At 29.6% G+C, this 16,674-nt stretch overlaps 1 protein-coding gene across 1 annotated transcript in view; it reads right to left on the reverse strand.

Moving 5' to 3' along the window:
* Positions 1–9,262: 9,262 nt before the first annotated feature.
* knockout (Stork-head domain-containing protein knockout) overlaps positions 9,263–16,674 on the reverse strand; it is a 90,068-nt gene continuing 82,656 nt past the window's right edge. The window contains exons 4-8 of the mRNA XM_065504070.1: positions 16,365–16,623; positions 16,086–16,297; positions 15,776–16,000; positions 12,421–12,572; positions 9,263–12,360 (exon numbers count right to left, since the gene is read on the reverse strand). Of these exons, the coding sequence (XP_065360142.1) occupies positions 10,396–12,360; positions 12,421–12,572; positions 15,776–16,000; positions 16,086–16,297; positions 16,365–16,623 (2,813 nt within the window). The 3' untranslated portion in view covers positions 9,263–10,395. The remainder of the gene's footprint in view (positions 12,361–12,420; positions 12,573–15,775; positions 16,001–16,085; positions 16,298–16,364; positions 16,624–16,674) is intronic.

Below are 16,674 nucleotides of genomic sequence, written 5' to 3' on the forward strand. Positions count from 1 at the left end.
ACTTTGTTAAAAAGCGTTTAATTGAGAAAAGGAGGCCGATCTGTGATCACTTAAATTTCGGACCAAAAATTCATATTTTCTATGAAAAACTCAAAATATATAAAATTGTTAATAACTCTGTTATAAAGCGTTTAATTGAGAAAAGGAGGTCGATCTGTGATCACTCATATTTCATACCAAAAATTCATATTTTATATGAAAAACTCAAACTATATAAAATCGTTAATAATTATGCTATAAAGCATTTAATTGAGAAAAAGTGATCTGTGATCACTTATATTTCATACCAAAAATTCATATTTTATATGAAAAACTCAAAATATATAAAATCGTTAATAACTTTGTTATAAAGCGTTTAATTGAGAAAAGGAGGCCGATCTGTGATCACTCATATTTCCGACCAAAAATTCATATTTTCTATGAAAAACTTCAAATATATAAAATCGTTAATAACTTTGTTATAAAGCGTTTAATTGAGAAAAGGAGGTCGATCTGTGATCACTTATATTTAAGACCAAAAAATCATATTTTATATGAAAAACTCAAAATATATAAAATCGTTAATAACTCTGTTATAAAGCGTTTAATTGAGAAAAGGAGGTCGATCTGTGATCACTTATATTTCATACCAAAAATCTGTATTTTTTTTAAAAAACTCAAAATATATAAAATCGTTAATAACTTTGTTATAAAGCGTTTAATTGAGAAAAGGAGGTCGATCTGTGATCACTTATATTTAAGACCAAAAATCTGTATTTTTTTTAAAAAACTCAAAATATATAAAATCGTTAATAACTTTGTTATAAAGCGTTTAATTGAGAAAAGGAGGTTGATCTGTGATCAGTCAAATTTCTAACCAAAAATTCATATTTTATATGAAAAACTCAAAATATATAAAATCGTTAATAACTCTGTTATAAAGCGTTTAATTGAGAAAAGGAGATCGATCTGTGATCAGTCAAATTTCTAACCAAAAATTCATATTTTATATGAAAAACTCAAAATATATAAAATCGTTAATAACTCTGTTATAAAGCGTTTAATTGAGAAAAGGAGGTCGATCTGTGATCACTTATATTTCATACCAAAAATTCATATTTTCTATGAAAAACTCAAAATATATAAAATCGTTAATAACTTTTTTATAAAGCGTTTAATTGAGAAAAGGAGGTCGATCTGTGATCACTTATATTTAAGACCAAAAATCTGTATTTTTTTTTAAAAACTCAAAATATATAAAATCGTTAATAACTTTGTTATAAAGCGTTTAATTGAGAAAAGGACGTCGATCTGTGATCAGTCAAATTTCTAACCAAAAATTCATATTTTATATGAAAAACTCAAAATATATAAAATCGTTAATAACTTTGTTATAAAGCGTTTAATTGAGAAAAGGAGGCCGATCTGTGATCACTCATATTTCAGACCAAAAATCTGTATTTTTTATGAAAAACTCAAAATATATAAAATCGTTAATAACTTTGTTATAAAGCGTTTAATTGAGAAAAGGAGGCCGATCTGTGATCACTCATATTTCATACCAAAAATTCATATTTTCTATGAAAAACTCAAAATATATAAAATCGTTAATAACTTTTTTATAAAGCGTTTAATTGAGAAAAGGAGGTCGATCTGTGATCACTTATATTTAAGACCAAAAATCTGTATTTTTTTAAAAAACTCAAAATATATAAAATCGTTAATAACTTTGTTATAAAGCGTTTAATTGAGAAAAGGACGTCGATCTGTGATCAGTCAAATTTCTAACCAAAAATTCATATTTTATATGAAAAACTCAAAATATATAAAATCGTTAATAACTTTGTTATAAAGCGTTTAATTGAGAAAAGGAGGCCGATCTGTGATCACTCATATTTCCGACCAAAAATTCATATTTTCTATGAAAAACTTCAAATATATAAAATCGTTAATAACTTTGTTATAAAGCGTTTAATTGAGAAAAGGAGGTCGATCTGTGATCACTTATATTTAAGACCAAAAAATCATATTTTATATGAAAAACTCAAAATATATAAAATCGTTAATAACTCTGTTATAAAGCGTTTAATTGAAAAAAGGAGGTCGATCTGTGATCACTTATATTTCATACCAAAAATCTGTATTTTTTTTAAAAAACTCAAAATATATAAAATCGTTAATAACTTTGTTATAAAGCGTTTAATTGAGAAAAGGAGGTCGATCTGTGATCACTTATATTTAAGACCAAAAATCTGTATTTTTTTTAAAAAACTCAAAATATATAAAATCGTTAATAACTTTGTTATAAAGCGTTTAATTGAGAAAAGGAGGTTGATCTGTGATCAGTCAAATTTCTAACCAAAAATTCATATTTTATATGAAAAACTCAAAATATATAAAATCGTTAATAACTCTGTTATAAAGCGTTTAATTGAGAAAAGGAGATCGATCTGTGATCAGTCAAATTTCTAACCAAAAAATCATATTTTATATGAAAAACTCAAAATATATAAAATCGTTAATAACTCTGTTATAAAGCGTTTAATTGAGAAAAGGAGGTCGATCTGTGATCACTTATATTTCATACCAAAAATTCATATTTTCTATGAAAAACTCAAAATATATAAAATCGTTAATAACTTTTTTATAAAGCGTTTAATTGAGAAAAGGAGGTCGATCTGTGATCACTTATATTTAAGACCAAAAATCTGTATTTTTTTTTAAAAACTCAAAATATATAAAATCGTTAATAACTTTGTTATAAAGCGTTTAATTGAGAAAAGGACGTCGATCTGTGATCAGTCAAATTTCTAACCAAAAATTCATATTTTATATGAAAAACTCAAAATATATAAAATCGTTAATAACTTTGTTATAAAGCGTTTAATTGAGAAAAGGAGGCCGATCTGTGATCACTCATATTTCAGACCAAAAATCTGTATTTTTTATGAAAAACTCAAAATATATAAAATCGTTAATAACTTTGTTATAAAGCGTTTAATTGAGAAAAGGAGGCCGATCTGTGATCACTCATATTTCATACCAAAAATTCATATTTTCTATGAAAAACTCAAAATATATAAAATCGTTAATAACTTTTTTATAAAGCGTTTAATTGAGAAAAGGAGGTCGATCTGTGATCACTTATATTTAAGACCAAAAATCTGTATTTTTTTTTAAAAACTCAAAATATATAAAATCGTTAATAACTTTGTTATAAAGCGTTTAATTGAGAAAAGGACGTCGATCTGTGATCAGTCAAATTTCTAACCAAAAATTCATATTTTATATGAAAAACTCAAAATATATAAAATCGTTAATAACTTTGTTATAAAGCGTTTAATTGAGAAAAGGAGGCCGATCTGTGATCACTCATATTTCCGACCAAAAATTCATATTTTATATGAAAAACTCAAAATATATAAAATCGTTTATAACTCTGTTATAAAGCGTTTAATTGAGAAAAGGAGGTCGATCTGTGATCACTCATATTTCAGACCAAAAATCTGTATTTTTTATGAAAAACTCAAAATATATAAAATCGTTAATAACTTTGTTATAAAGCGTTTAATTGAGAAAAGGAGGTCGATCTGTGATCACTCATATTTCTAACCAAAAATTCATATTTTCTATGAAAAACTCAAAATATATAAAATCGTTAATAACTTTTTTATAAAGCGTTTAATTGAGAAAAGGAGGTCGATCTGTGATCACTTATATTTAAGACCAAAAATCTGTATTTTTTTTAAAAATCTCAAAATATATAAAATCGTTAATAACTTTGTTATAAAGCGTTTAATTGAGAAAAGGAGGCCGATCTGTGATCACTCATATTTCTAACCAAAAATCTGTATTTTTTATTAAAAACTCAAAATATATAAAATCGTTAATAACTCTGTTATAAACCGTTTAATTGAGAAAAGGAGGTTGATCTGTGATCACTTATATTTCATACCAAAAATTCATATTTTATATGAAAAACTCAAAATATATAAAATCGTTAATAACTCTGTTATAAAGCGTTTAATTGAGAAAAGGAGGCCGATCTGTGATCACTCATATTTCCGACCAAAAATTCATATTTTCTATGAAAAACTCAAAATATATAAAATCGTTAATAACTTTGTTCTAAAGCGTTTAATTGAGAAAAGGAGGTCGATCTGTGATCACTTATTTTTTAGACCAAAAATTCATATTTTCTATGAAAAACTCAAAATATATAAAATCGTTAATAACTCTGTTATAAAGCGTTTAATTGAGAAAAGGAGGCCGATCTGTGATCACTCATATTTCAGACCAAAAATTCATATTTTCTATGAAAAACTCAAAATATATAAAATCGTTAATAACTTTGTTATAAAGCGTTTAATTGAGAAAAGGAGGTCGATCTGTGATCACTTATTTTTTAGACCAAAAATTCATATTTTCTATGAAAAACTCAAAATATATAAAATCGTTAATAACTCTGTTATAAAGCGTTTAATTGAGAAAAGGAGGTCGATCTGTGATCACTTAAATTTCAAACCAAAAATTCATATTTTCTATGAAAAACTCAAAATATATAAAATCGTTAATAACTCTGTTATAAAGCGTTTAATTAAGAAAAGAAGGCTGATTTGTGATCACTCATATTTCAGACCAAAAATTCATATTCTCTATGAAAAACTCAAAATATATAAAATCGTTAATAACTTTGTTATAAAGCGTTGAATTAAGAAAGGAGTAGACAATTTTTGATTTTGAATCCATTTATTTGTTTAGTGGAAAATATAAATTAGACATAAATTGTATAAAATATTGAATAATTCAAAAATGCATGGAAGATAATATGAGATAATCTATATGTGTAGTTTTATTAAAGGTTTGTAAAACAAATTTTGTATTTTTCATATTAAACCATATATTACTAGCTTTATTATTTATAGCTTTAATATTTAATTAAGTTCCTTCAAATTTCTGAACTTGAGAAATTCTTCAAGAAGCTCTTTTATCTTGCCACAACTCCTTACACTATCGTTATTGAAAACACAACAAAATATAATTTCTATTGTTTTACTTATTTACAAGTTTTGAATTAGGTTAGAAACGCTTTAACGCCTCCACACAAACTTAAAATACTTACAGACACACAAAGCATACATCCAGTCATACATACATACCTACCTACTTATAAGTAGATAATACAAGTAAATTTAATGTGTAAATATGTACATTAAAAGATACATCCATCCATTCATAGATTCACTTACATGCCAGCATACATACATAAATACATCTGTTAATATGACATTGTTGGGCCAAAAGTGTCTCGAAAATTAAATTGAAAACGTGCTGAAGCGTTAAACTGTTTGTCAACTCTTGTCAATCGAAGGACATATGAAAATTAGTAACCTCAGCAAGATGTCCACAGTTGTTAGTTTTGTGAAAGTGGACGTGATTGAAATAATTTTGTATTTTCATACATGGAATAGAAATTGATTTACCTACACACATGTATTTGCAAGGATTTGAGTATATTAACAAGTAAATATTTACAGAAAAGTGTTGATTACTTTGATACAAGTATATTTTGTTTTATTTTTGAAATTAGTAAACAATTCCAGAGTGTGCATATGTATTCCAAAGATGTTTATCATTTAAGTTAAGCACATTGAGTTATAACGAAATAAATATGTGTTGATTAGAGTAAAAAAAGGGTCATCATTATAATTGATAAAACATACACATACATTACGAGTGAATTTCACAGATTTTAACTATAATTTACTGTGTCATTAATTTGTTTTCCTTAATGTAAATTGTATATTTCCTTTTTGATGTTGAATTTAACTATTTGCAATCGCATTCGCAAAAAATTATTTTTATTGTTCCCTTTCGCATTCGCTAAACTGACATTCGCAATATTCCTACTCAATACTCATACCACCAAAGATAATTTTCTAAAAGTTCAGCTATTCCTCCATTGACGATCAAAGTTTCGAAGTGATCTGAGGCAACTGGCAGTAGCTAGCCTATAATTCTAACAAGCATACCTAAACAAAAGCGGCAAGCGTTTTCAAGTTGTCAAAATTTCTCATGCCCATACAATTTGTATGCAGCATACCGAAATAACGGGGCGGCAACGCTTTGCAATTGGAAAATCCGATTTTGACAGAGCGTTTAATAGTGAAGTTAGTTGCAAAACACAATAAATGTTAACACATACATACAAAAGGAAAAACAAATAAACAAGAAACTCATTTTTTAAACTTTAATATTTAGTTATTTTATAAAATTTTTGTTTACAAATCACAAAACAAAAATCAGGAATACCTATATTTTAATTTACTTTATTGTTTATATTTATTTTTTGATAACTTTGTTTTTGTTGTTTGACGTAGCGTTGACGCTTTTATAAGCGGAAAAACACGTTCCGCCTTACGCTTTTGTAAGGGTCTTGAGTTCGATTCCCGCCAGAGACTCTGTTTAACTACATCGTTACTATGTCAGTAAATTAAAAATGCCGCAGCATTACTACTAGAGTATTAAACAGATATTTAGAAAACCGGTTTTCATTTTATAATGAACCAGTTACGAATTTTTTTTTTGAAAAACTCAAAATATATAAAATCGTTAATGAGAAAATAAGCTCGATCTGTAATCACTTATATTTCTGACCAATAATCGGTATTTTCTATGAAAAACTCAAAATATATAAAATCTTTAATAACTTTGTTATAAAGCGTTTAATTGGGAAAAGGAGGTTGATCTGTGATCACTCATATTTCGGACCAAAAGTTCATAAATTCAATGAAAAACTCAGAATATATAAAATCGTTAATAACTTTGTTATAAAGTGTTTAATTGAGAAAAGGAGGTCGATCTGTGATCACTCATATTTCCTATCAAAAATTCATATTTTCTATGAATAACTCAAAATATATAAAATCGTTAATAACTCTGTTCTAAAGCGTTTAATTTAGTAAATAATCTGTGATCATTGATATTTCCGACCAAAAATTGGTATTTTCTAAAATTAGTGAAAAAATTGTATGACAAAAATTCAGTTTAAAAAATATTTATCCCGATTTTGACCCATTGTAGGTCTTTATATACGAAGGTCTTTGAAATATCTATCATTAGATGTGTATATTATAATGACTTAGTAATCCGATTTTAACTAGCAACCGAATCGGGTATATAGCAGATATATTGGTGTATTATGAATCATCAAATTTTTTTAATTTTAAAGGAAAGTCATAGCTTAAAGATTAAAAAATATATAAAAATCATATACGTTCAAAATTAAGCTCTAAAATTAAGATTATTAAATTATATGCCACAGCAAATCTATTTAAAATTAATTTCCTATGGAATTCATATTTGGTTTACATTAGTTGTTACCAAATTAAACAAAAATATTGTCCAAAAGGTACTTAAATCCTTTTTACTGTCTGAATAGTAATTTTGGCACTATTGGTTCCATTTTGGCACGTCTTATAGAGCAATTTGACACAAATGGCTTCATTTTGTATCTATCTTTTCTGTGTGGTATTTTATATTTGGAGACGATATTTGCATTTCGAGCTAATTTTTTATGTGGTACCATGTTTGAAAACATTGTTATTATGTCAGTTTACTACCAACTAAATTAAATTATAAAAAACGATTTTTTCTTACAAATTTAGGCCATAAATAAAAAAATTTCTTCAATGATTTGTATAATTTCCATTTTTTAATTCTTTTGTTTTAGTTATTATTTCTGATTATACATTTCAATAAAAATTTTTTAAAATAATGTCCCTTAATTTATAGCTTAAAACTCCCTAAAGTGTTTATCAATGGATTTGACACATCTGGCAACAATACTAGCGAAGTTCCATTTAGTTGTTTATAAAATATTTTTAGCCAGCTAAACTCACCATTTGTAGACCTGTACTAAGTGAATTCACCAATGAATTTGCCTCAACACAGTGGAGAGTTATTTTTCACCACAAATAGCAATGCTTTCAATTCATTATTCAGGTTAACAACCAGATAGGAGTTTTTTAATTAAAACCTACTTGTAATGGCAACACCGCGGCTGACATCAGCACAACCGCGTCAGCCGCGTGACCCGGAGCAGGAGTATAAAGTTGCCAAATTAATTATATATTCAACAATTTTCTTTTTTATTATTTTCTATTAACACGACTTTGACGTTATTCAACAAAAAAAAGAGCGGCATAAGGTAGTTTTTATGAGTTTATTTTTATAATTCTGCAATTTTGTGAAAACATGAAAGAATTTTTTTTAAATAAAGAATCCTTAATGTAAGGGCCATTATTACAACTTGCCTTTATAGTTAATGGTAACTTTAAGCAATAGAAAAAAGTAACCTTAAAGTTAACTTCAACTATGAAGGCAAATTGTAATACTGGCCCTAAAGGATTTTTTAATAAAGAATCCTTTGAAATATGGCTGATGCCTGGGATGATATCAATGTAGAGAAAACCAGTGAACGCAATATGCTGTTATTGTAAAAAGGAGAGACATGGTATTCTGCAAGCCAACGGGGCCACTAATTTAGCGGCTTCTTCAAAAGCCGATGAAAATAATATTGGAGTTGTTAAGAATCATCCAGCTATAGTAAGAAAAGCGGAAAATATTGTTACGTTTTAACCTTTTCAAAACGTTTGGTTTATTTCCTTTAAATAAACCGGATACTTTTGATTTCAAATAAAAGCCGTTTAGTAGTTTGAAAATTGTAACAACTCTTTATTTATTTAAAAATGTACAACAACAGAATTAAATAGTCACTCAATGTTTTTTTTTATACACGTTTATAAATTCTCAGAAATACAGACACTTTATAATGTACCCGAATTCACTTGAAAAATATAGCACACTTTAAGGCAATCAGTTGATGTTTATTCGAATAGCGTCTCTGATAAACTGACTAACGACTGCAACCTCTGCCACTTTTTTATAACACTGCCATCTGCACTCTAGATTTCTCTTTAACTGTCTAGAGGTTTTTAATACATACGCCATCTGTGGTGTAGTTTCTACAATATTCTTTAGTTGAATATTCGAATTCGAATATACGGTCGCAGTAAACAGCGTTGCCAACTTACGATCAATGGTCAACTGAAAACTTTTATGCAATGTTAATAATGCCCACAGATATGTTACAGTTTGCTATTACAGCACTGTTATTTGAAAGCATTCTGCTACTTTTAAATCAGCCGTTAAAATCGTTACATTTGAATTCTAGCACAATTTCCTAACAATATTCTTTTAGAATAAAAATGCCATATAAGAATTTAGATTTATAATTTTTTCATTATTATTTTATTATTGTTCATTACATGTTGCGTAAAACTACATACTTAAATTATTTGTGTATTATAATATATATACTATACATTATTAATTAATTAATTTATATACAAAATTTAATATAAAATCTATAGGGCAATATATATTTATATGGGACCTTCTATTTGTTGGATTTATTTCTACAACTGGCATTAAAGTTTAGTTTTCCTTTATAAATGTGATTCCACTTAAGTTTTAATGTGAATATTTTAGTTTAAATGCAGGTTTAATTTTGAATTTTTGTATTTATTGTAAAGTAATAGAAACCTATTACTTTCCTGAGTCAAATGTAACCACATTGTAAATTGTATCCAGTATTTCTTATAACTCAAATAATAGATATTAGAGTGGGTGACTGACTAAAATGTGGAACTATTGCAATCATATTAAACTAATTTATTTATTTATTTTGTTTTATTTAACATATATATTTTGGCACTGATATTTTAATATTACAATTTTAATATTGATGCTTGAACCACAAATATGTTTACTGGCCAAATTTCTAAACCTCAATTGGGGTAAAAGTAGTACCGGATTGAATATAGAGAAATTCAATTTTCAACAGATACTGATTAATTAATTGCTGGTTTTATTTGAGGATTTTTCTGTTTAACATTAGGGAAGCAGTTATTGTTTAATGAGTGCTATGATATAGAATACTAAATGCTGATTGGTATAACGTTTTCAATTACATAATTTACATGTTTAATATTTAAGGGGTTTTTTGTCTTAAGATCCCATTTAAAGGGGATTTCTATGTTTGGTAACACATTAATATTACGCCTTATTTAACATAAATACTATGGTTATAGAGTTTAGGAATACTTTCATATATATTTTCAACGTAAATGTGCCAAAATTGAATTTATAAACATGCATTTTAACTTATGTACTTCAATGTAGGTATGTTGTATCTATATATATATTTATGTTTGTATATCTACTTGTATTACTCACATTGGTCATTGACTAAAATCTAGTGTATTTAATTATTTCGCTTGAATATGCACTCATTATTAATTCATTCTTGTGTGCCGTGCCACCACACACTCTCTACATTGTTGTATTTTAAAGCTAAACTAGACCAAAATCTGTACACATGGATGTGGGTTGATTATTTTGTGGTTTTTCCATTGCTGACGCATTTGTGGTGTTGGCAGCCGCCGCAGCAGCTGCAGCAGCCATATTCAATTCCATTAATGTATCAATGCTATTTAAGCTGACACCCTGTAATATTTTTTGTGCCGCCAATGAGGTGAAATTGAAAGACAAGTCCGTGAGGCTGGGAAAGTTGAAGAGATCCTCGGCCTCGGAGTGATCTTTGGAAAGGCTTAGACGACGATCGAGTGAATCTTTTCGTATTGATTTGTCTGTGGATGTGGTGCAATTGGTATCTTTTTGCGCCAAATTTGGTTCACTGCCTAACGAAATGCTATTCTTTTGCAGTATTTGCACCAAACTGCCGCCACTCAATGATGTATTGGAATTGAGATTATCATTTTTTGCCAGAAGCGTGGAAGATTCATAGCGTAAGTTATTTAACTCACAATTAGAATTGATGGCCTTGGCCAAACAGTCCTTGGAGCTTTTTTCATAAAATCGTAAATTGCCTACGGAACCAGTGATATCAGAATTTGGTTTGTTTAATTCTACCATTGGTAGACATTTTTCCTCACTTGGTGACTGAGCTGGTGACTCACAGTTCTTGAGCACATTATTTTTATAAATTAAATGACCAGTATTAGTGGGGGGCAGAAGGGGTAAACCCAGATTCCGGCTGTTGTTCATGGTGGTAGAATTATCGTTATAAATATTTTTGGAAAACTTTGGCAATTCGTTTGGCAAGTCATTAGACTTGTCTCCAGATAGTGTGCTCATGTACGACAAAGTGTCTGCATCAGATTCTCGACAGGAGCCATTTTCCGATGACTTCTGTTCGCTTATAGTATCTGGTGACTGCTGATTGCTTTTCTCATGTCTATCGTTTAGGGGCTGCTGCATTGCCGGCATATGTTGTTTAGACAAGGTTTTTCTTATAATTTCTCCTCTTTCATTGGTTGTGGTCTCATTGTTGATTATGAAAACATTTGAATTTTCCGTTAATTTGCTATTTTCAAAAGTGATGACACTGTGGGCTGGAGTGTTTTGCACCACAATTTTTGTATTTGGCAGATTGTGTTGGCCATCATTGGAGGTGGTTAGTTTAAGTGTTATGGAATTATTTGAAGTAGAGTTGGTAATTGCTGGAGAATTTTCCGAGTTCTCGTTATTAGAGGTATCTCTACTATTTGAGGGTCTGTTTTCATTTGTGGGCAATGAAAATGAAGTGCTGGATGTAGTGGAAGACTGATTACGCATGACTTGCTCAGCATTTCTAGCTCTTAATATTTGATGTCTGGGTGTACCTCTTGGTGAGCCATTAAGCATAATAATAGATCTGGGTTGTATAACCGTTGAGCTTGTTGAACGTTGTGATTCAAGACTAGAATGACCGCTGGTCCGGTTATAAGATACTTTACCACTGTCAATACTGGAAGGACCTGATGGATATAGTGAGGTTTTACCCGACTCTAAACTGGAGGGACCACTTTGCCACATGCGATAATCATTTCTAGTTTCCTGACTTCTCCCTCCCGAATTTGATGACTTTTGCGAAGAATTTGCACTGCGCGAGGGTGAGTGCTCCAGCATGTGTCGTGCCACCGTACCACTTTGTATAGACTTTTGTGAACTTTTGTAGGGTGTACTTGTGCGTGCCGACAATGTGGCCGAAGATTGATTGGCTTTTGTGACCGCAACTGTTGTACCGTTGGTGTTCGCAGAGGCCGGTATTGATTGTGTGGATCTGGGCAAAGAACTGCTGCAATAAGCGGGTGAACGTCGTCGTATTGGCGAGCAATCACGTGACGATATTAGAAATGTTGATTCACTGGATAAGTTACGACGATGATGTCGTCGTGGCAGCGTTAGTGAGCGTTGACTCAATTCGGAACCATCGTAAAAAGTAGAATTCGATAGTGTGTGTATGGTTGGCATATCCTGTAACATCGGAAATTATTATTACATTTTCATTAGGAATGGGTTAGGTTTAGAGCTTACATGATCTTGTGTCTGTGTGCCCACACTGTGTAAATGAACGGCTTTGGAGTTAAACCATTCTGCTGGTGGAAATTGGCCGGAATACGTTTCAAGTTGTCGCGCCTTATTTCGCCCACTGCGACGAAATAGACGTGATAGCAAAGATCCTTTTTCTGAAAAAAATAAAAATTATTATCATGAATATTTAGTAAAAAATGAATTAATTTGTTATTTAGTTTATTTTGTTGGAAATTAAGGGCCTCATTTTATAAAACGAAACGACAAACGTTAAAATAGAATTCTATGGACACTGCTACACGTTTAATATATATTGACCGCGATCCAATATCTCGATATTTATTGAACGTGTAGCATGCATTATTGATGGATCGCGATTCAAATCGCAGAATAACCTAATTTTGCGTGACCCATTACAATGGATCTCGATCCAAATATCACAATATATGTATATTGAACATGTAGCAGTGCCCTATGGAAAATATTCAAGTTTTAAACGCTTTTCCCAGTACGATTTTTTTGGTTTTCGTATACATCGAGGGATTTAGAAATTCCCTCGATTTTGTTTTAAATATTTTTAAATATTACCGTGTTTTTGTGATACTTTTAAAGGAATTTTGTTAAAAAAAAAAACTATAAAACAATACCGAATGCTGGACAGAGTAGCAGAATCAAAATATTTCGGAAATCAATCGTGGGAAAGATTTGGACAATAGTAGAGAATGGCTTTTAGACATGAGTAGAGTGCAACTATGGTTACCAGACGGCCTGGATTGTCCAGTTTCCAGCTAAAACACAATTTGTCCAGTTAAAAATAATTTCTTTCATTTTGCAAAATATTTTTTTTTATTAATTAAAATTTTGTACAGAAAAATTTTGTACAGTTATACAATTGTAATTGCAAATGTATAGTCAGTTGTATTTTTCCCTTACAGTGATTAGTACCTAGCGAGCAACCGACCAATTAATATATCCTTAGTCATGTTTTTTTATTTTGAATTTTTAACACTGCGATCTTTGATATTTCTTACATTAATCCGAAAATTGACCTTTAACCTTTTGGAAGTAAACAATTTTATTTACACAATTTTAAGGACAATATCTTTCCATTTAAAATGGAATCAAAAATTATGTTGGACTTTGAGTATTTTTAAATTTTAAAATCGTGATATTTTTGAAGTGGAAAGGGTTTCGGGTAATTGATTTGAGGAACCCTTTGGAACCTTAATATGTGTGGTAATTTTGATTAAAATCGAAGATGTCAAATCCAAAAATTGCTGTCTATTTTGAAATTACTGTCTATTTTGATATGGATTCTCCCACTTGTGATATTGATTACAATAAAACTAGAAATATAATCTATAAAAAAGTACACTTTTCTTTTATGATGATACGTTGTTTTGCACTTTAGGTGACAATATGTATGTAGGACTGAATTTAACGTTTCTTTATTTTTTATTTATTTTTGTAAAAAAAAACTTAATTTAAATTTAACTTTTTTGAACTATAAGTGCTTTTTTAATTTGTCCAGTTACTTTTTAAAAATCCAGGTAAATTTTTCTTATGGTCCAGTTATTTGACTTTTGTTATCAGTCAACCCTAAGTGCAACTGAGAATGATTATAAATTATTGAGGATGATATGTGTAGATGGACAGTGGAAGCTGCCGAGAACTGCTACCAATTTTTATGTGAATGTCCTGAGTTATCAAATAGACGATATAGTATATTGGATGATATTTCCGAAATGAAATGGATAGACAGTACATGAGAATATAAGGAAAATAGCTAAACATTAGGAGTGGAAAAGAAGGAAATGGAATCATAATGGGCCATCTATAGATGCTGGCTCTTATTGAAACCTAACCACTGTGCGCTAATTATTTGTTTGTTCTTTTAAGATTTCATAATAACTGTATTAGGATTAAGAAGTCTATAATATTACTATCATCGGATCGAAACTCCCTTTTATATAATGAAATAAAACCAAAAATCGTGTAACCTTTTATAAAAGCGTATTTGAATTTTGGGTTAATTAAATATTAATGCCCGTAATTTTGACAAATATTACGGTTTTTAACGACTGCTTGCAAGGTTCATCATGTTTATAAACCTTTCCAGTGCTCGAAACAATATTGATACCTAACTGTTATTAACATTGTTTATAAGTATAACAATATTAACTGTTGAAGCTGCTATCATACAATAAAAGCTCTAGAAATAGAATAGTTTTATCCGTTAGATAATTGATGAACCTACTAGAAGATGGCACTGTGTATATAAATAGTAACAGCAAGCTGCAGTGCTGTTAGTTTCTATTTTTAAAGTGTGTGTATTCAAAGACAGTCCTCCATTTTCTCAGTCTTTGGTTATTTTTTATCGTGACGATATTCTAACGGTTCTTATACAAAAATCATATTAATTGGAAATATATCGTTACAAAAAACCATAACCAGAGGTTGAAAAAATGTGGAGTGAGTACTTAAATTATTGTGTAAATTTAAAGAGTTGTTACAAATTTTAAACTACTGATCGATTTATTTGCAATTACAAGATTACGTTTTATTTTAAGGAAATAAACCACCGTTTCTAAAGGTAAAAACGTAACAACAACTCGTCCCCTTAATATAACAATAGCGTATAATTTGTTTGCCATTTCGAAATCATTGAGTTTAAAATTTTTGTGTTAGTAGACATCTAGAACAAAAGTAATATTTCAATTGATCTTTTGACCCACTTTGTGGAAGTAGAATTTCACCCAATTTTGACTACATATATAATCCGTTATGTAGATTCTTATTATGCAATAAAAAAATAATGGTGTATGTGCTTATACACCATTGTTTTATTGAGGGGACGATCTATATCAATGCTTAGTTATTTATGGAGTAAAAATATTTGGCAATTTTTACCCGTAGATATTGATTTGAAATTGATGTCAAGTTAACTTTTAGGTGAATTTATCTCCTGGATATTTTGTATCGTAGATATCTATTTGTTGGTGTTACGGGCATTAGTCGAAATCCCGGGAATTAAAGTAAGACGAAGTAATAAAAAAAGTCATGTCCAAAAATTGCAATTTTACACGAATGTGAAACAAATATGGGAAGAAGAGGGTTATTTTGGCCATTCAAAATGTTAGTGAAGAAAGAAGGTTTTAGCTCATATATCAACCATTTAGGGACTGATTTTTGAACTTATGTCTAGATTTCATTTTGATCCTTAAGATAGAAATATTGAAATCAACTATCCGTAGGACAAAGGATCCTATATATATATAATTTATAGCTTCGCAAATGAATGTTGTAGAAATGAAAATAAAGGGTATAATATTCTATGAATTAATTTTTTAAATCTTACTTGGTGATGAAGAATCTGTGCTTTGGTATTCCGAACTGCTACTATCCGTATTAAGGGTTTGTGCATATGTTTTCGACAGGCTCCTTGTTGAGGCACATCTTTGTAAACGTTTCGAAGATCCAAAGAGCCGTAAACTGTGTCTTCTCTCTAAACTGCGTGGTGTGGGAAAAGAAGAACTTCTTCGTTTCGATGTTCGTGGATAAAGAATTTTGTCATTTGAATTGCCTTTAAAGAATATCCAAAAAAAAAGAAACAAACATTTAAAATTCTGTTTTCGTTATGCAAAGTAAAAAGGAAGAATGAAACATACCACCGCATATAACATCGGCTAAATTCGTTTGAATGCATTGATGCGTCAAATCTCCATCTCGTTCCGTTGAAATCTCACCATATAACGAGTGCAAAGCTTCGGCATTAGTCATCAACATGGTGCGAGGTTCATGTGGAACACTATCAGTTGATTCATCTAAATCCATATAACCATTATGATGACTACGTGGACGTGAACGACTGCGCCGTCGTCTGTATAAATAAATTTTAAATCTTAGTATTTTATTACTACATGTTTATATGTTGAATGCGAACTTACTCTGGAGTTAGAATGAAGTAACCTTTTGATGTTTGATAGATTTTTTGTTCCTGCATCAATTGTGCCAAAGAATCATAAATAACTTCAATTGAGGGTGGAGTCATGTGAGGAAAGCGCACTTCGATTCTTGTGCGAATATTTTCTATAGTTGCTGAATGACCTTCAGCTGTCAGATCCATAATGACATCACAAAGAGCCTCAGGTAATGGAGTAAACTGGCCTTGCATAATTGGTGTCACAATACAATCGTCAATGTCACCTTAAATTCAAAAATACACAACATACATTCACTTTAAGTAAATTCAAAATA

Source organism: Calliphora vicina, chromosome 3, assembly GCF_958450345.1.
Source record: "Calliphora vicina chromosome 3, idCalVici1.1, whole genome shotgun sequence".
NCBI lineage: Eukaryota > Metazoa > Arthropoda > Insecta > Diptera > Calliphoridae > Calliphora > Calliphora vicina.